The 19943-nt window shown below is 49.4% G+C and overlaps 2 protein-coding genes across 12 annotated transcripts; one reads left to right on the top strand and one right to left on the bottom strand.

The window, feature by feature from the left end:
- The first annotated feature begins 820 nt into the window (after positions 1-820).
- HNRNPH1 (heterogeneous nuclear ribonucleoprotein H1) lies at positions 821-19322 on the top strand. Of its 11 annotated transcripts, none has more exons than XM_037397234.1 (15): positions 828-1750; positions 2348-2458; positions 10114-10173; positions 11146-11283; positions 12164-12319; positions 12521-12664; positions 14152-14290; positions 15305-15483; positions 15706-15777; positions 15857-15990; positions 16163-16298; positions 16471-16554; positions 16689-16739; positions 17867-17959; positions 18434-19322. In XM_037397234.1, the coding sequence occupies exons 1-15, from the start codon at positions 1207-1209 to the stop codon at positions 18499-18501; spliced, it is 2109 nt and encodes a 702-aa protein (XP_037253131.1). In that variant the 5' UTR covers positions 828-1206; the 3' UTR covers positions 18502-19322. The 11 variants fall into 11 exon arrangements, with proteins under 11 accessions (XP_037253134.1, XP_037253131.1, XP_037253129.1 ...); XM_037397232.1 differs by having other exon boundaries at positions 18422-19322; XM_037397230.1 differs by having other exon boundaries at positions 833-1750; positions 15878-15990; positions 18537-19026.
- On the bottom strand, positions 3117-10088 carry LOC119152248 (deoxycytidine kinase 1-like). Its single transcript, XM_037397244.1, has 7 exons — positions 9099-10088; positions 8276-8391; positions 7661-7854; positions 7252-7399; positions 6628-6743; positions 4955-5054; positions 3117-3415 (listed from the first exon to the last, which is right to left on the bottom strand). The coding sequence occupies exons 1-7, from the start codon at positions 9196-9198 to the stop codon at positions 3392-3394; spliced, it is 798 nt and encodes a 265-aa protein (XP_037253141.1). The 5' UTR covers positions 9199-10088; the 3' UTR covers positions 3117-3391.
- Positions 19323-19943: the final 621 nt, after the last annotated feature.

The following is a 19943-nucleotide window of genomic DNA, read 5'->3' as shown; positions in this document are numbered from 1 at the left end:
GTAGAACAAAGCCCTTTCAGAGAACAACAAGTACCTGAAGCTGCAGTGTGAGTTGCTGACAGACGTGCTGACAGACACACTACCGTTCAGCTGTGGCTGCTGGCGGGGAAGGTACAGGTGTCAGGCTGGCACCATAAACGAAAAAAGCCAGGTAAATTGACAATGCTGGAGTCCTAGAAGTCTCAGAATTGAGACCTGAAGTTTACATGTGTAAAATACATACGTACATAGTTGTTTCCTTGCTCAGGAAACCTGATGAAGTCCTGCACCAGATGTTTCCAGCAAGATTTTTATTCCCCATCTCATCCTTTTTGAGTGCTGACACACCACAGGGCTACCCTTCCCTGCAAAAGCATTTCCCAGAGGTGGCCCCGGAGGAACAGGGCTGCTGCTGTTAACCATAACTCCACTTGAATTGTGAATTATTTTCATCTTTCAAACACTGCATATATGTTGGCTAATAGTGACTCTTCTGATAACTATTTATGTCTTTGTTTGCTGCTCAGAGTCACATTCTTCCCCTGGAATTGGCTGTACCCAACTTCCTGTTGATGTGTCAAGTTTCAAGGCAGGCAGGTATTTTGCTGACGCTGAATAGCAATTACATCTTTGCAAAAAAGTCATGTGATCTTTCTTCTAACGCTGGAGGAATATGCACGCAGCAGAACTTCTTGCCAGTGTGAACACAGGATGATTTTAATTTGCTAACAGACCTCTAAAGGGAAAACTTCCATCAGAATGCTGCTTGACTGCAATAAACACACGATCAAGAAAATGTTGGGTGAACCAGGCTTTATTTATCACTGAAAATTAGATAGCAAGAATTCAGGGTACAGCCCACTTCAAAGCCATGAAGTCACGTGGACCTTGATGCATAAACAACAGACAACCCATTTCCGTCATTATTCAAATGCGGTAATGGGGACTAAAAAGACCAATCAGACTAATAAAATTATGTGTAGTAAACGTACCCCAGTGTATGATTATTAATATACATTATAAGGAGAGAAAAAATATAATTACCATACTGCTGGAAATGCAAAGGCTTCAAGAGGGATTAGCAGAGGGATTTGCTTGACGCTAACTGCTGGGTCAGTAACAAAGCTGTGAATAGATGCCGCACCTCCACAGTCCTAAGGTCACCGCTTATTTATTCAATCGCGCTGGCTCCCTTACAGCTATTTTAATCTAAAGTTCTTCCAGCTAATGGTTCTTTGTACCGGCGCGCTGCGGAGGGGCTGGGCCGGGCCAGGCGCGGGGAGCAGCGGGCAGGCAGGAGTGCGGCCCTGCCCGGGGCCCTGCCAGGGAGCCGGGGATCCGGCGAGTGCCCCTACCCGCCCCCGAGCGCGGTGCGGCGGAGCAGGGCTGGCGGCTGGCGGCCGCTGCCAGCAGCCCCGCGGAGCGCGGCGCCGGGGCAGGCCCTTCCCGCCGCCATCCCGCCGCGGCGCCTCGCTCCTTGACCCGCCGCCTCGGGGCCGCCAGCGCAGCGTGACCCGCCCCCCCCCCGGTGCGGCCTGCGGCGCCGCACAAAGCCTGCGGCCCGCTCCCCGGGGCAGGCCCGGCCAGGCCGCCCGGCGGGAGGGGGCCCACGCCCTGCCGTGTCCTGCCGCGTCCGTCCCGTCCCCCCCCCCGCGGCCGCGGGAGGCGGAGCCCGGCGCACCTGACGGCGGCGGGCGCTGCTGCAGTGCGCGGAGCCGCCGATCCCCGCTGGCCGCCGGAGCTCCGCGGCCGCAGCCCGCCGTGAGCGAGGGTGCTGAGGGGGGGCGAGCGGGGACGGGGCGCCACCGGCGCGGCGGGGAGGGGGTGGGGGGGGGAGGAGGGACAAAGCCGCCGCCATGTTTGGGGCTGGTGTAGAAAAACAGGCGAAGGCGGGGGGGGGTGTGAGGCCGGGCCGGGCCGGGGGGGGGGTGAGGCCGGGCCGGGGGCGGGCAGGCCGGGCCGGGGGCGGGCAGGCCGGGCCGGGCCCCGGGGCGGGGGCGGTGAGCGCCCCCCGGTGCGGCCGCGGCGGGACCCCCCACGGCGGCCGCGCTCCTGCCCCCCCCCCGCGGCGGCCGGACGTGACTGGCTGGTTCAAGTTGTCGCGCTGCCATTGGCTGGCGGCCGGGGCAGGAGCAGGGGCGGGCGCGCCGTGACGTCAGGGCGCTGCGCAGCGCGGCCGGCGGGTATTTATAGGGGGCGGAGGGCGCTGCGCAGAAGGAGCAGTAGGCGAGGTGGGCCCGGGCAGGCCGGCAGCTTCATCGGGCCTCATCCTCTGCGGGAGTGGGGAAAAAGCGACCGAAAAGCCGCGATCCGCCTTGTCTGGAGCGCCCCTGCGGCGGCCGCTGAGCTTTTGTTTCCGTTCGCGCAGCGCCCGAGCGCCCCCACCCAGCTTTGTGCTCTCCCGGCCCCCGTGGGGAAGGCGCGGCCAAGATGGATCCTTGTCACACCGAGGAGACCGAGGGCGAGATCCCCGGCTTGGGTAAGGCCCGGCGGCGAGCGGGGGGGCCCGTGGGGGAGGCGGGTGTCTTGAGGGGGAAGCGGGTGGGGGTGGGGCGGCCGGGCCGCAGCGGGTGGGGGAGGGGCGACTAGGCCCGCCCGATCCGGGTCCCGGCGCCGCCGGGCCCCCGCCTCGGCGCCCTGCTGGCGGGGGTGGCCAGTGGGGGGGGGGGGGGCCCCGCGCTGCCGGGGCCCCGGGCAGGGTGGCCCTGACGGCGGGGGCTTGGCTCGGCCGCGTGCGCTGCTCCCCTCCCCCCCCGCCGCGTGCGTCGTGGCGGCCTCGGGGCGGGCGGGGATCGGGGGAGGGGGGGGTGGCCGGGGCCGCGCCGCCCCCTCCCTGCCGGTACCGCGCTGCTGGGGGGGAGTCAACAAAGGTGCGCGTAAACTGCAGTTTGTTCCAGGTGTAACCCTTGCGGCTGCGGTAACGTCCGCCCTTACGTAGCGCAAAGCCCGTGCAAACAGCCGTAATAAAGCAGAAGTTGAAAGTAAAGGTCTCCGGACGCCATAACAGCCTCGTCTTAAAATGGTGAACGATGCCAGTTATTGCAAAACAGCCCTGCCCAGCGCCTGCTATCTGCTGGGCTGCCGGCCGCGGGCAGCCGGCTCGCTCCTCCGTTGTTAATATTAATAGTTAGTCACTATTAGCTTAAAAACCTTTATTAAACGGCAGAGAATATACACAGTACGTTTCGGAACACGCCACATTTTTAACTATACAGAAAATTCTATCAAACACACGGAGGTCAGGCAGGCAAAAAAACCCCAAACAAACTCAAAACATTTTGCGCTTCAATCCTGCCTTAAAATAAGCTATACAGGTAATGCATTCAGCTAAACTGTCTTAGGAACACATGGATTTTTTTAAGCTTAACTCTTGAACTTCAGGAAGTTGTCATGGAAATTAATTTTCATCTTCTTAGGAACTCAGGAAAGACTTGACCTGTAAAAACAAAACGCGTATATTTCATGCATGAAAACAAAAGCTAAATCCATTAGGCTTTTCCTTTTTTTTGGGGGGGGAAACAAATGGTTTGTTACAGGCTCCAATGCTCTTCTGCCTCGTCATACAATTCATGACCTGAAATGCTTTGCAGTATAGCAGATGGCTGTGAACCCATGATTTCTAACTTTGTACTAGGGGTAGAATTTAGATAACTTAATTACTCAAAAATAGAAAGCACTTACGAAAGGTAGCTTCTGGAATGCTTTACAGAATGTTGCTTTGTCAAAGAAAAGCAAGTTTCCCTCCATTACTTGACTGAAAAACAGGCCAGAGATTTGGTAGCACTTCCAGCATGGTGCTGTACCCGCTATTGTGAGCTGAAAGCTGAGCTTTTCGTATGCTGGGTGGTGAAGGGAGTTTGGTGGAGATAGAGCTGATGGCCTTTCAGTGGGGCAAGTTAATGAGAGAGCATGGATGAGCGTAGTCTTGGTTCATAACTCTCAAGCTGTTAATAGCTGGTTTCCACGAGGCTGTAACAACAACACCTCCGCAACGGAACGTCGTGCTGCCCTCCAGTTTATATAGAGCTGTTTAATTGGGAGAACTAGGCTTTACTGAAGAATGACTCTTCAAGCTATCTCAAACTCATGACCCAGAACGAGATGGAGAAAATGGTTTATATGGTTTGATAGGAGGGCACTTCCATCTTACAAGAGCAGTCTTGTTGGGGCAGTGGGGGGAAAAGAAGGTTAAAGTGTCCCAGCAAGTGGAATAAGTTACGTTAAAGCTCTGTTTGGCAGGTTAGACATGCATCCCTTGTGCCTTTTAAGTACTGGCAGGGGTTTTTGTTGCTCCCCCCCCCCGCGGACTGGGCACACAGCACATTGCTCTACCAGGAAAACTTCTTCAGGCATTTACTTCCAGAGTAAGTCTTGCCTTAAGCTGGAATTGGCAAACATCATTTTGACTCAAGTGACCTGTTATCACCTTCTTTCCTCAAATGGCTGTTGACTTTCCCTCCCAACTCTAAAGTGTCACTTAATGCATTTAGAACTGTGTACAAGCTTTAGTCACCCTCTACATTTGTAAGATGTGTTGTGCTTTGTCCAGGAAGAGCCTAGAATGCAAGGGAGCATAAATAGCTAACCTGACTGCAGGAGTTTAAGGACATCATGGCTGACATAAATTGGACAGTATCATTCTGTGAACTACTTAATGAACTGTATGGCAGCACAGAATTGGCAGAGTAGTCTCACTACTCCAGTTGCTGTGTACTTGCACCCCCCACAATTCCTCCTCTTTCTTCAAAAACACCCAATTTTCCCTTGCATTATGAGGCTAAGGGGGTGGGGTTAAGTTACTTTTTTCTAAGGAAAACAAAAAGCATTTTCTGCAGCCATGTAACTTACTAAGCCTATGAAGGAGGCTGATTCTACCTGACCCCAAACAAGCACTTCATGAATTTTAAGAATGTAAATTGATAACTTACTGCTGTTACTGCAGAAGAGCAGATATGAGGAAATACTTAATACTTACCTGGTCAATCAAATACTCCTGTTTAATCTTATCATTCTTAAAATCTTCATCAACATCCAAAACTAGGATGGGAATTTCTTTAAGGTTCTCAAAATCAACTCTGTTAAATGGAAGAGCATAATGCTAGTAAAAACAATGTAAGCCACTGTATGAAAACAGTCCAGCTCTTCAGTTGCTTTCCAAGTCACTCTAAGAGTGCAGCCTTACTCAGATTGCCATGTGCACCCGAGATGCTAATGGTGATGCCCCTGACTTGTGTAAAACCCAAGTCTGTCCTTAATTGCTCTTGTATAACACAGTCAACGTTGTATCACCATAACTTACGTATTTTACAAATTTGGCCTTTTAATATGTATTTTTATTGTACAAGTAGGAGGGGGGGGAAGATAGTTTAGGCTTATTCTTAATTCTTTTTAGTATGGAATCAGTTGTCAGGAATGTGACTTTGATGAAAAGGGAGTATTTTTATTTTAAATATCACTTGCTGGGTGGCTCTCACCCCCTTGTAGTTAACTGCTAATCCACTTACTAAGATGCAGTTTTAAAGCTTCCTTTCATGGGGATGACCTCTTTAACAGGTTATAAGACTGCCATTTAAAATGGCTCCGAGATAAGCAAGGCCGCCGTTTTGGCTACAGATTAGGAGCAGATGGGAGCAGTACTTGTGAAATTTGATGTATTGTTCTCTTAAAGCAGTAGTTAAGCCTCCCTTCCTGTGTGTGAAAGCATTTCTACAGTGTTGAAAGTGTGCTGAACAACACTTTAACTTGTTTGCAAACCTAAGTGTGTTTCTATGAAAAATACAGGAAATGCTTGCTCACAAGTTTGGAATGAGTACACAGTGTAAACACTCCGAAAATGCCACAATCTGCAGTGCCTTTTTGTCTCCCTGAAGTGTTTGGGCCATCCTATGTGAAACTTGAGAAAGATGTGACTGATAATGTACTTTTTCCTGGAATTGTTATGCTTACCATTCGGCAGAGTGTTTCAGGCTCCTCTAGGGGAAAATTCAAAGTCTTGCTTTTCTACCTAGAGATTCCTTAGGTGGGAGTAAGCTAGTAACCGTCAGTAAGAAAGTTGGGGGGAAGGTATGCAAAGCTTACTTAGTTGCCAACTGGGTTTCTTGTATGTTAGCAGTGCCTGCCAAAAGCCTTTCTGAATTATTGTTTATTTTTCAACTAGGATTAATATTTAAACCTTGTTGAAATACAGTCATACCAGTGTAAAGGTAGTTGGGACCTTGCCCTTCCTTGCATTGGCACTGGAAGCTGCTTGGCAGGTAACTTGTGTGATCTGCCACTGAACACCACTTCAGCTGTGTCCTATTGTCCTGTGTACTTCCCAGTTAACAACATTGATGTCCTTTCTAGAGTTGGGAGCTACATAGCTTTCTAGTTGAGGCCAATGCTTAACAAAGGCTTTAAATTTGAAATTCCATCTCTTGGCAATTTTTACTTCCCTGCCAAGAGATGACCTTCCCTCTACATAGAATCTAATAGCCTCTGTGCCAAGGAACCTGGAGTGGTGGGTCTAAGGAGAAGTCCTTCCATAACTGTGCCTCAGTGATGCTAGACTTAAACCTTATATTTATCCCTAATGAACTTTAACATAAGGTAGGAAAGAGGCTTGCCCTCCTGTAAGGTGAAACTCATCTACAGAAAATGGGTTCATACCTCATAGTCCTTTCATAAAGCCAGGCTTCATGTTTATTGTGGAGGTTTTCCAAATACTCAAGTTCAATTCCTTGTTCCTCTTCTCTTCCCCTCATCTGTAGCCTTTCCTTGCATTTCTGAGGTGGGGGTGGAAAAAAGGCACACACAAGTCTGGACATTAATCACAAGGCTAAATCAGCTAAACAGATCAAGTGGCCCTTAAATTGGAAGGACTAATGCTAGACATTAGCGAGCATTAATTTTAAATGCTTGGCTGAACATAAATAAGTTATTCTAGACTTAACTCATTTAAAAAAAACTTGAGCCACTTTTAGCTAAAATTGAAATATTATCTTTAGTTTGGGAAGTCAAACCTGATTCAGAAGTCTTTTCAGTCTTGCATCCTTCCTGAGAGTGGTGGATGCCAGCAACTAGTGTTTGCTGACATCAAAATAGTAGCTCAGAAGGGAGGGTTTTTAATTCAGTCTCTGAAACCTGAATTTGACAGGCTTCCCATTACGCTTGGGGTGGGGGGAGCTAAATCCGTGTTAAGTCATGAAAGTATTGTAATTAAGTTCTTGTACCCTCTTAAACTCCTGGAAACTGAAATTGGGGCTGAAACATTTTCATCTTTAGTGAACGTACCTGAGGTGTGGTTCTTAGGTAGATCATGCCATCCAGTTCTAGGTCTGATTCAAACTGATTCAAAAGCCACATGTGCCAGTCCTGATAAATTGTCCACTCAGTTTCATTAATGTTTCCAGACTCAAACAGGTTAGAAGCAAATACGTATCTGCAATGAAAGACATCAGTCATGCCAGGAATGACCAAAGTGAACTACTAAAACATTTCTCTTGAGTCAGAATTGTGATACTGGAAAAAATGGCTGCCTGCTCTTACTTTCTTAATACCACCCTGCTCTCTCACCTGCTGAACCAAACCTGCTCCTTGCAGATACTAGTTTAGTATCAAGTGTTTCCCCAGCTGTGTGTCTTTGAGCATAAAGACCTGGTGTTGTTAAATCTGAAGTCTTGTTGTGTTGAGAGTTAATTACCTGTCACTGTACACAGATCTTTCAAAAAATTGCACTGGATGTTCTGCTTCATGTAGCTTGGCTGAGATGGGTTTTAATTGCGCTCTTACTCTGCTCAAGCAAGCGTAAGTCTGAAATGTGTAAGCCCATCTTGTGGGTTTATCATACAGCATTTTAAGTAGATTTCCTCCGTTCTTCTGAGATGTTGAAAGCTCCTAGGGGAGAAGAGAGAAAGTTAATACTAGCATATTTGCAGGATTTTATTCCTTAATCTAGAGTTCTGGTATATTGAAGTAAGAATTCATGGGCTTTTTTTTTTTTTGAAAATGCTTAGGGATAGGAATAAACATTTGCTTCTCAGCTGATAGTAGTCTTGAATAGAGCATTCACAGAGTTTCAGACTTCAACGTGATTTTTGTAGAGTAGGGGGGTTATTGGGAGGCCGCATTCAATAGCGCCTTCCTGAGTAGCCTTCACCATTGCTGAGCGCCTGCCCAACTGGTACCATAGTGGGGACGGCTCTGGGATGCTCCAGGCTAAGTATAGCTGAGTTTTGGCACAGCTCCCTGGTGGGTCACAGCAGTTTCTCCGGTGACCCATCTCTCCCTCCAAGCTTCCCAAATCCAGCACGCCTACCTCGTACTCGTTGTCGGCTGTTTGGACGTTGCACCACTTGGCGATGGGTTCAGGGATGACCTCCCACTCGTCACTGTGTTTCTCCAGCAGCCTGACAAACGTTGACTTCCCCGCAGCTGCGGAAGATGCGAGAAGCTGGCGGGGGGTGCAGGCGAGACGGGCTCACCCGCAGGGCGGCACCGCCGGGCTCTGTGGCGGCGCTGCGCGCACCGCACCCGGGCGCGCTTCGGGGCGCTCGGAGCTGGGCCAGGGCCGGCCGGGGCCGCCTGCCCCGTGTTGCGGCACCTTCCGCGAAAGCGGCTGTAATCTGCGGCGCCAGAGGGCCGCGCCCGGCCCGGGCGGGCGATAAGCGCCGCGCCGCCGGCTTGCCTGCGCCTCCATTTTAGGAGCGGGCGGCCGGGCGCGCCGGGGCAGAGCGGCCGCGCATGCGCAGGGCGGGCGGGTTGGCGCCGGCGGGCCCGAGCGCGGGGCGCGGCCCCGAGACTCGAGCGCCGAGCGCGCGCGCGCACATCCCGCGGCAGGCGAAGGGGTGGTCGGCGGAGCCCGCCCGGAGAGCACGGCTGTCCCCTCCGAGCCCACCCGGGCGGCGGTTAGCCACGGGCGGGGGCCCCGCGGCCTGTAACGCGGGCGGGGGCGGCGGGGCTCCCCTCCCCCTCCATGGCGCCTATTTCTGGGTTTCGGCCCGGCGGCCCCGCCGCTCCCTCGCCGAGGTGCCCCCGCTATCCTGCGGGGCTGGGCGGGCCGTCCCGCACCCGGAGCGCCCTCCGTGCCCGCTCTCCCGGGACCCCGGCCTCCTCCCTCCTTCCCCCGCTGCCGCGCTCACCGATGTTCCCTTCGATAGAAATCTTCTTGAGGCGCTTCTGGAAGCTGAAGTCGAGGGAGCCGGTGGGGCTGCGGCAGTGCCGCTTGGCCGGGGTGGACATGGCGGCGCCTGAGCGGGAGCACGGAGCTCCGGCTGCTCCCGCTCACTTTAAACCTCCCGCCAGCCGGGGGGCGGGATGGCCGCTCCCACTGCCCGGAGGAGGCGGGGGCGCCGCTCCTCCCCGCCGCGGGGGGCTGCGGGCCGCTCGGCCCGGCTCGGCTCCTGCCTGCAGAGGCTTTCAAAATGGGCCCTTGGCGAGTGAAATCGTGCGGAGCTGCTTTGTTGAGGAAGTTACCGTCAGACGGTTCCATTTACTGATTTAATTTGCATTGACGTAAACTGGTTCTCCGTATTGCTTGATAACGGGCATAAACTTGAGAGTATCCATTTTTCCCAAAAACCTGTGGCTTTGGGGGAAGATGGTTGTTACAGTGGCGCAGATTGGTACCTGTTACACAAAGCATTTTGCGTAGTTATACAAGAGTTGAGGCCACGTAGTTTTGCAGTCAGCGAAATGGCTCAGCCTAGGGCTGTCGTTTAGGCTTGGTATTTGGAAAGAAAACGCGCATGGCTGACGGGTTCGCTACCGCTCTGAGCAGCGCTGTTTCCCGGCTCCCGAGTTCCCGGGCCGGCGTTGGCATGCCTGGGGCTTTACAGTCAGCTCGACTCCTGCTGTGGGTTCTCTGCCACCTGCGTGGGCAAGTTGAGACATGAACTGCTTGTCCTTCTCGGGGATAAAGAAGGGGATGGAGGATTCTTAGATGATAGTTCAGTGCTTTACGGGTGCAACTCTCTGAGGTCTTGCTACTGTAGTTACTCCTGTAACCTCCTGTTGCCTCTAAAATAATGAGATGCAGGGTGAAATCTAGTTAGGTCTGGTGTGTTTGGAGGAGATGGGAGGGAGTTATATTTTCCTTTCTTTTATGATAATTGTGACCCGTGTCTCTTCTTTCCCCATCTCCTACAAACACACCAGGCTTCAGTGACCGAAGCGAGCAGATTGTTTCACGTGGGGTAGCGTCAGCATTTGAAGCTGGTAAGTGCTAGTTCCCACACACCTCTCTGTGCAGCCAGACTCCTCGCTCTCCGTGCAACGCGTGGCGTGCTGGTGCGGGGGGGGCAAGCGTCGGTGGCGGGCACCGGCCCCCCCGCGGGCACCGGCGGGAGGAGGGGAGGGGGGAGCCGCGTGCGGCCTCCGGGGCATGCGCAGTGCGGCGCTGAGAGGCGCATGCGCGCAGGCCCGTCCCGCGCCGTGCGCGGGAGCCGGCGCCGCGGCTTTGTTCGGAGGGGTAGGCAGGCGACGCATGCGCAGCAGCGGGCGGGGGGGCGGCAGGACGCAGAGTAGGCAGGACGCATGCGCACCCCGGCGGGAGCGGCGCGGGCGGGGCGGCGGAGCGCTGCGGGGCATGCGCAGGTGGGCCTCGCGGGGGCGCGGCGGGAGCCCGCCGGGGTGGCCGCGCATGCGCCGCGCCCCGCTCTCGGCCACGCCGCAGCCCCTCTCGGCAGCCGGCGGGCAGGCGGGCTCCTCGGCGGCCGCTCTCCTGCTGGCCGCGGGCGCTGTGCGCGGCGGCGGGGAACTGCGCGGCGGCGGGCCCTGCAGGGCGGTGGCTGGGCCCGGGGTTCTTTGTGCGGCGGAAGGCCCGGCCCAGCGGAAGCGGGAGTACCCGCCGCCATTTCCTAGCGCGCTCTCGCCACAGGCTCGCCCGCTCGCTGCCGCCTGACTGGGACTAGGCGCTCTCCGGACAGCGGATCAGGCTCGGAGCCCTAGAACCACCGCGGAGCCCCACCATGTGTGCGTGCGGGGACGGGGGCTGGGCGCGGGCCGGGGGCGGGCAGGCGTGCGCCGGGCGGGAGCGGCTCCGTGTGTGTGAGGCGGGCCGCGGTCCGAGGTAGAGGAGGCTCGGGGGCGGGTGGGCGCAGGCCAGGGGGGCCGCCGGGCGCTCTGAGGGGGTGCGGGTGGCGGCCGTGCTGGGTGGCGTCTCAAAGGGCCTCTTCTGGTCTTGTCCAGCAACCACAGAAGCCGAGACGGAGCCGAGCCTCACCCCCAACGTGATGCTCAACACAGAGAGCAGCGAGGGATATGTGGTGAAGGTCAGGGGGCTGCCTTGGTCCTGCTCCACAGAGGAGGTGCAGAGGTTCTTTTCAGGTAAGCAGAATGGGGAGGGGGGGTAGGAGCCTGGGAGAGGGGGCCGGGCTGTGTTAGGTCTGGGTTCCTCCTGGGCACGCTCTGGCAGTGGGAGTGTTGCAGTGAGTGGTTCCAGAAAGCATCTGGGGTGCTTCAGTAGCTAGTGACGTTTCTAGTGCAACAAGTGCCTCAATTGGGACCTGGTATGGAAAGCTATGCTGTTGCTAGCAGGAGCTAGGCAGAAAGGAGCTTGATCTGCAGGTTGCTGGTATAGCCACAACTGCTATGGCTTCTTGAGGAGCCAGAAAAGAAAAGCTTCTGTTACAAAGAAACTTCACAATTCTTACTTTAGGTTGAAATAAATTTAGTCCTTGGGGTTGTCCTAATAGGCTCCTTCTGTTAAATGTTTATAGTGTGTTGCGTACTTCCCCCAAATTATTAGCATCCTGCAGTAATAAATGGTGATAGTTAAAATCTCCAGGCACTGAAGAAAGAATGTTAAAACTGCCTCAGGAGTTTGGGGTACTGAGCTTGGCTGGGATTTAGTTAGTTAAGCTTAGACTGGTTGTTACTACTACTTACTTAGCTTCATGCTGATGAGGAAGTCTGGAATTGGTTACAGTCAAAAGCAGATTGCATGTTCAACTCGAGGCAGCAAAGCTTTGAAAGTAGATAGCTAATTTGCATTTATCTTTAATGTTTTTCTAACCTTCAGACTCCACAGGAAGGGTAAGTTATTTAGTCCCTTAGTTTATTGGTCACTAGAAAAGTTAAACACAAGAATACTGCTGGTTTTGTCTTCTTGGTATAGCTTTGATAGTTGTTGTTAGTTGTCTCCTTTTAAAGGCACAGTGTTCCTGTAATAATGAAACTAATCCTGGCATTCCTGTTTCATTTTCAGATTGCAAAATTCTAAACGGGGCTTTGGGTATCCGTTTCATCTACACCAGAGAGGGAAGACCAAGTGGAGAAGCATTTGCTGAACTCGAATCTGAGGAGGATGTGAAATTGGCACTGAAAAAAGACAGAGAAACAATGGGACACAGATATGTTGAAGGTTTGACTCAGTTGGTCTAGTAGCTGATTAAATGTGTTTGTGCTTGATGGGTTTTTGGTTAATTGTTTTTCTGTCTCTTTTAAAATGCATGTGAAAGGACAAATGGACTTGTTTGTGTATCATAAGTTGGCTAGTTTCAAGGCAAATGACTTTTAAAACTTAGATATTCCAGAATGCATTAATTCTAAGTGCCTTTTACAGTTTTCAAGTCAAACAACGTTGAAATGGATTGGGTTCTGAAGCATACTGGTCCCAACAGCCCTGATACGGCTAATGATGGTTTTGTACGTCTTAGAGGACTCCCATTTGGCTGTAGTAAAGAAGAAATTGTACAGTTTTTTTCAGGTATGTGGGATAAAAGTAGTAGTTATAGCACTATTGGTCTATGCTAAAAAACCCAAACAACCACGGATTGCCCAGTAGTACTTCCAACAGGATACTGATGGATATTAACAGTAAATAAGCGATTCTTCATTAGTTACCTGGGATCAATTCCTGAAGTACTTGTTTGTTAAATGACAGAGAACTTCTAAAAGCTGCTCTAATTTATACTTAGTGGGACATACTGTTCCGAGTGAGGACAGCAGAAAATAAAGTGTCTTGCTTTCTAAATTAAAGCGAACATTTCAGCTGGGAGGATATTTCCACCCGCAGTCTCAGCTGGTTCACGGTGTTCAGTGAAGGATGTTGAACACTCCTTAACTTCTGGGTTCAGTGCAAGAAGCAGGATCTGAGGAAGGGCGTGCGTTGTACCTGCAGTTTCTTAGAAATGTAGAGTTAGTATTGAATAAGATTCCAGAAAAACACAACCTGCTGAGCTCTAGCCAAGTTACAGTTTTTCCCTCGTACACTTCCTAGGGGGGAAAATGCCCCTTGATGTTTAGCTTAAGTTTTTTAGAGATGAAGAGATAATGTCTTGTATTGACTCATTTTCACTTTTTTGCAGCTGTTGTATGTTTTAGGAACTGGAATACTATTATAAATGCCTAAGAATGAAATCTGTTGATTTATCTAAGATTTAACTTGTTAGTATTTTCAAAGTAGTAGATTTCTAAATGTGAGTGTTAAAATTAGCTAGAATGTTTTGCTATAACAAGATATGATTGAGCTTACTGTCTTGGTTTAAAATACAGTAGAAATACTCAGATTTTACAACTTCAGCACTTGTTTTTGGTTTTCTGAATCAGTAATAATTGTGAACAAGAGCAATTCCTAAGCATGTGCATTTTTAAGTTGTTTCTTACATGGTTAAGTAATTCAAGCTTTAAAAAACTGTTAATGTGCTTAATATACAAAATGTGCCTCTTCTGTTTGGAAACTAATACTTTTGAAGTTACTTCATGATTTTTTCTTAATTAAGCACTCCTAAAGATAAAAAAATTAATGCTGAAACTTGATGTTTGCATAAGACTAATTATTTTACCTGAGTGACTTCTAGTAAAAATAATTGTTATATATAAAGCTGTTTAACTTGCTGTGTTTTAAGTTATCTTAAAAAGTTCGTCTTAAATACTTTCACAGAATTGAAGAGGTTTGTAATAATATATGAACTTCTTAACACACCCTGCATTAGATGCCTTATCTGAGGAGTCGTCCCTGACACTCAGAGTGTTTCTGAGCTCTGCAGGGTGGGTTAAGAATGTAAACTGAATGGTATGTGATCGTGGATCTCTTTGTTGACATGCTTTTTCTTCTAGTGTTCTAGAATCAACATACCATTCACTTACAAGTGTTAAAATTCTGGTGTATTTAAAGCTATAAGAAAAACTCATGACTGGGCTTGTGATGTTAATATTGCCCCCCTACTGGGGTTATTTGTCCTTGGGTTGAAGGGTTGGAAATCGTGCCAAATGGGATAACATTGCCGGTGGACTTCCAGGGGAGGAGTACGGGGGAGGCCTTCGTGCAGTTTGCTTCACAGGAAATAGCTGAAAAGGCTCTAAAGAAACACAAGGAAAGAATAGGGCACAGGTGGGGATGGATGGTTGGTTGGCTATGTCACTTTTCTTATGGTAAACAATTAAATCCATATTCTCTCTTCTGAAAGTGTTAATGTCCAAATAGAAATACTTGGTCTCTAACTTGGTGATAAGTAATGGTATTGCTAATGTGTGCATGGCACAGACTGTTTGAATCTACCAAAACCAAAAGATAAAATTGGGCTAAGCTTAAGTTGTGCTTTGGAAGCTGGGTGATGACGGAGGTGAGCAAAACTGATAGCTTGAAAGCAACAAAGTTGAGAGACTATGGCTTTAACTTCTCAAATAGCACCAATTATGCCTTTAGCTCTAAAGACATGCACAGTACTTTTACTACCATAAGAAAATGTGATACTTTCTAAACTTGTTTTATAAGTTGAAATGTAACAAATTTACTTACTGTATTAATCTTCAACGTAATAAGCATAGCTTTCAAGAAATTGTCACAAAGGGTTTTTATATTCTATTTTACTTGTGACTATTTTTCATTGAAGCATGCACTTTTTTGCCTACGCTGAATCACTGAAGCATAGGCTGGGTTCACTAGCACATGCAGAGCTTTTTGTAGCGTCCTGATGGGTTAAAATCCTGGTGGAGGCTGGAATTTTAACCCTCTGTTTACATTGCCACATGAGCAAAACAGTGCTGAGTTGAGTGGACATCAGTCCCTCCTATTTTTTTTTTTTTTTTTTTGACTAACACTTTAAATTGGGGGGAGGAGGGTGGGGAAATCAATATTGCTCCCCCACCCTTAAGGTTGGGATACTAAGAAGTATGAGGAGCATGTAAACCCTTCAGTAATTGTGATTTCTTGAAAATACACTGATTTGAAAGTAATGTAGTGCTTATAATAGTATGTCATTGCCTATACATAACGTAAAGAAACCTGGCTTAAAATACACTGCCAGTTTCAAGGCTATGACTAAATGGCTTGTTTTAATGTGAAGTTGTGAGGTACTTGTGGAAGGAATTAAAGACTGACTTCTCTCTGTGGAAACACTTCTAGGTACATTGAGATCTTCAAGAGTAGTCGAGCGGAAGTGCGCACTCACTACGACCCTCCACGCAAGCTGCTGGCAATGCAGAGACCCGGTCCTTACGACAGACCCGGTCTTACGCGGGGATATAACAGTCTTGGTAGAGGAAGTAGCTTGGAAAGAATGAGGCGTGGAGCCTATGGGGGAGGTAAGTATACGAAGTCCAAGAGGGAGCTGCTCATCTGAGAAGCAGCAACACTTGGACATGGTAGTGTCTTCCCTGCTTTGTAACTCCTGGTTTGTACGTGTCCTTGGCTTTATTGCTTCTGGAAGAAGTGAGGCTTTGTGGTTACTGGTTGTCTGCAGTGTGTTTGTGTATATTTGGATATTTCTGTAGTTGAAATGAACATGTTGTCCGATCTATTCATAGGTTATGGAGGTTATGATGACTACAATGGGTATAATGATGGCTATGGTTTTGGTTCTGATAGATTTGGAAGAGGTAAGATTTCTCTAATAGGAATAGTAACTGAACTTACAATACATCTCAAAAGAAACTAAAATACATCTGAAAGACCTAGAATGGACTCTTTTCTCTGCAGGAATGTCGGACCACAGATACGGCGACGGGGGATCCACCTTCCAGAGCACGACTGGCCACTGCGTCCACATGAGGGGTCTGCCTTACAGAGCTACGGAGAATGACATCTATAACGTGAGTTCCAAATCTGCTTCCTCCTAAGTGCATGGCTTTAAGAGTCTGTGATCATTTTTGGACATGCCAACTGCGGTGCAGTTGACAAGTGTTCCCGTAGAGAAAATGGCTTGCTGTAAAACTGAACTGTTGCATTGGTGCGTTTTAATCTCTGTGACTGTTCCATGTGTAGTTCTTCTCACCTCTGAACCCTGTAAGAGTACACATCGAAATTGGACCAGATGGCAGAGTAACTGGAGAGGCAGATGTTGAATTTGCTACTCATGAGGATGCAGTGGCTGCTATGTCCAAAGACAAAGCAAATATGCGTAAGTATGACTGTTCTGAATACATGGCTTTAGGGAAAATACAGCACTGTGTAGCGTACTACATCTACTGTAACTGGAATGCTGAGGGTTTTATTGCAGCTGTGCTCGCAGTGAGATGGGCTGTTGTGGGTTTGGTGTGAAATGCTCTCATGGCAAAATTTTCTTCTTCCAGAACACAGATATGTAGAACTCTTCCTGAATTCTACAGCAGGAGGAAGTGGTGGTGCCTATGGCAGTCAAATGATGGGAGCAATGGGTATGTGTAAACAGTCTAATGCACTTTTAAACAAGCACTTGATATTTAACGAAGCTGGCTAATTTTATGCAGCTCCTGCTTATTCTATGCCTGGCATAAAAACTGAAATCCAACATTCTGTCTTAATCACACAGTCAAGGAATCGGAAGGGGTAGTCCAAGATTGGAACACTAGCACATTGCCAGGTATATAAACCTTTTGGGAATACATTCAAACAGTTAATAGGTTGAATAAACTGTGGTGCTGAATGTGGTGTGCGTGGTGGGGTGAGTGGCTCCTGGGAGTGTGGTGGAGGTGCGAGAGTGAAGTGGGAGATGCCTGTCCTTTTGTTCTCCTTCCCCCTGCTCCCTTCTGGGTTTTTTTTTTTTGTTTGTTTTGAGATCAGAACATGGTCTGGTGATGGAGGGTGTATCTGTGGCATGTGACCTGGCCTTGGTGGCAAGGGAATAATCTTGCTTGGAATTTGGAGAAAGAGTTGCTCTAGCAAACTTGAAAACTGCTTGAAAATCTAAAATGTGTTTGCAGCACGTTTCTGAATGTCTGCCACTACTGTGTCTATAAAGCAGATACACTTCTTGATACCTGGCTTGTCTGGCTCTTTGGAGATTAAGGTGGTGGTTGTTTTTTGGGGGGGAGGGGGTGTGTGGGGGGCTTGTTTCTCGAGGGTGGGGGGGTGGGGGTGTGTGCAGATACACTGCTGTTTTTATAGCATTTTGATGATAAAATGTTTGATGTCTAATGCTGATACTTTTAACTACAGACCAGTTTTGTTGGGAGTACAGTCAAGTTGAGGTGAAGAGCAGTAGTTAGTAAGCTTAAGTAGAGGTCTCCTGTATGGCGAGCCACGGCACTGCTGTGCTGCACAACCAGTCTGGAACAGGAGTGAGTGTGTCAGGACTGGGCACCAGTGAGGGACTCCCATAACGAGTCACGCACTCCTCGTGGGCAGCGGGCCCGTGTGGGGTCACTTACCACCAGCCCAAGTCTCTTGTGGGGTGTACGTTCTAATAACAGCAGGTTGATCCTGCCGCGTGTAGTCCACAGAAACTGCAAAAGTAAAAACGGACAGAAGTGAGTCACAAGAACTTGCTGTACTTCTTCATGTTCTTGTCGCTGTTTGGTGGCAGGGATGCCTTTAGAACCCTGACCGCTTTGTGGAGCTTGCTTCCCTGTACACTTCAGAAAGCTCCCTAGGTGAGCGAGTGAGCCAGTGCCAGGGCGCGGGGCTGTTAGTCACGTGAGGGGTGGGGGTGTTGATAACGAGCGGACGTTGACAGGTGAGCTCTTAACATCTTTATCCTTAACTTAAAAGGAAGCCAATCCAGTTATGGTGGTCCAGCTAACCAGCAGTTGAGCGGGGGTTACGGAGGAGGATATGGTGGTCAAAGCAGCATGAGTGGCTATGGTAAGAGCATTCCTTTACTGGTTTTAGCTGGGCCAAGTGCAGCATGTTTACTGGTGTTGAAGGGTCGTGCTACAGACTGGGCAGCACAGGCCCTGAGCGTTAGAGATGTGGCTGTTGGGGAATTTTAGAACTAACGGAGAGCTGGAAGGGGAATAGACTTTAAAGCAGGCACTTGGAGCTGGGGGTAAATGTGGGAAACTATTCTGAAAGGGGTAGGAAAGGCCGGTCGCCAGGCTTCTGTTAACTCGGATCGCTTTTTTTGCTTAGTATGGAAGCTGGAGAGCAATGCAGTTTAAATGCTGTATGGAAGGGGGGGGGGAGGGTATGTGGGAGGCCGGGTGCACTTGGCTTGGCAGAGCGGTGATAGCACTGAATGCAGAAGGGGGGCAGGGCAGAGCTGGCTCTTTCATTGAACAAGCAATAAACTTTCTGGGTATGGAGCTGTAAACTGACACTTTGCAGCACTGGGCACAGTAGACGGTATTTACGAGGTGGCCCAGCAAGGACAGGCGTTGGGGGAAGGATGCTACGAATCGGCCTGAACCAGCTGTGAACCTGCTGTCGGTTTCCCCCCCAGACCCCGGGAGCCAGGGCGCCATGAACAGCAGCTACTACAGCAGCGGGAACCGCGCGTCCATGGGAGTGAACGGCATGGGCGGCATGTCGAACATGTCCAACATGAGTGGTGGCTGGGGAATGTAACCAATCGCTGACTTTTGGTCACATCTTTTTTAAAAAACAAAAAAACAAAAAACTAAGTTTAACAGTTTTGCAATACGAGCTTGTGATTTATGCTTTACTGTAAGTGAATTCAGGATTGTTATTTTAAAACCTTTCAGGTTCAGTATTTTTGAACATACAGAAATGAACATTCATCTAGGATGTAATAACCAAGTTGAGTAAAGACTATAACTGTTAAACAATTTTGAGCGTTTCTCAAGTTAGTTTTGTTGTAGGAGTGTATTTAAGCAGTAAGCGTATTTAGGTTAAAGCTGTTTGAATTACGTTAAATGTTGCTCTTATACCATATTACATCCAACACTGTTTTGAATACATGTTGAAAGAGACATGCTTTTTTGTAAAGAGACAATATAGGAGCTGTGTCTGAAATTAAGTGAACATTTGGCATGTTAGTTCTAGTTTATTTCTTTTAATATCCTGTAAGGCATGTTAAAGCTTTTTTTTTTTAAGTTAATGGGGGAAACATGTTGAGATGCAATATGGCTACTTTAGGATTTTGGTCTTGGTGTTCGTATAAAATTCTGAGGCCTTGATTTAATCTTTCATTGTATTGTGATTTCCTTTTTAGGTGTATTGCGCTAAGTGAAACTTGTTAAATAAATCTTCCTTTTAAAAACTGGAACTCATTTCTTCTTGATCTCCAGTACCGCCTGCAGTAGTGCTGCTGTGCTCCTGTGGCATGGGTGACCCTGTTAGGGTGCATCTGCCATGGGTACTGTGAGTGTGCCCCTCGGGGACTGTCACCTGAAAGCTGCCCCTGGGGGTTGTGGGGGACATGTGGGGAGCAGCAGCACCTGTGGCATGTGTTGGCCAGGGCTGCAGCGTGTTCTGTGTGTCCTTGTAGTGCTGCATCAGCTCAGCACCGCAACAGTGTTTCAATAAATTCAGCTTGTCAAACGTTGTGCTGAAAGATGTGGTTTTATAAGCAGCTCAGTTACAGCTGCTGAGCGCTGGAACTGCCCCTGGAACGATGGGGAATCTGCTTCTGGGCATTTGCCAGGGACAATCTATTTGCCTTTTCTAATTAACTCTTCTATGGTGAAGAAAACCCCACCGTGTTCTGTAGCAGTGGAGCTATAAGGGTTAAAGTCCCATATATAAAGGGTGCAGCGTGTCCCAGTCCACCTGCTGGGTTCCTGCTGGAGCTGCAGGGAGCAGTGATGCTGCAGGCTTTGTCCTGTTCCAGGTGAAGCCTTTGCTGAGAAATGGGCTGTGCAGTCACCAGCTCGTGTGGCTGGGGAGC

Source organism: Falco rusticolus, chromosome 8, assembly GCF_015220075.1.
Source record: "Falco rusticolus isolate bFalRus1 chromosome 8, bFalRus1.pri, whole genome shotgun sequence".
Classification (NCBI taxonomy): Eukaryota; Metazoa; Chordata; class Aves; order Falconiformes; family Falconidae; genus Falco; species Falco rusticolus.
This window is presented reverse-complemented; position numbering and strand designations above follow the sequence as displayed.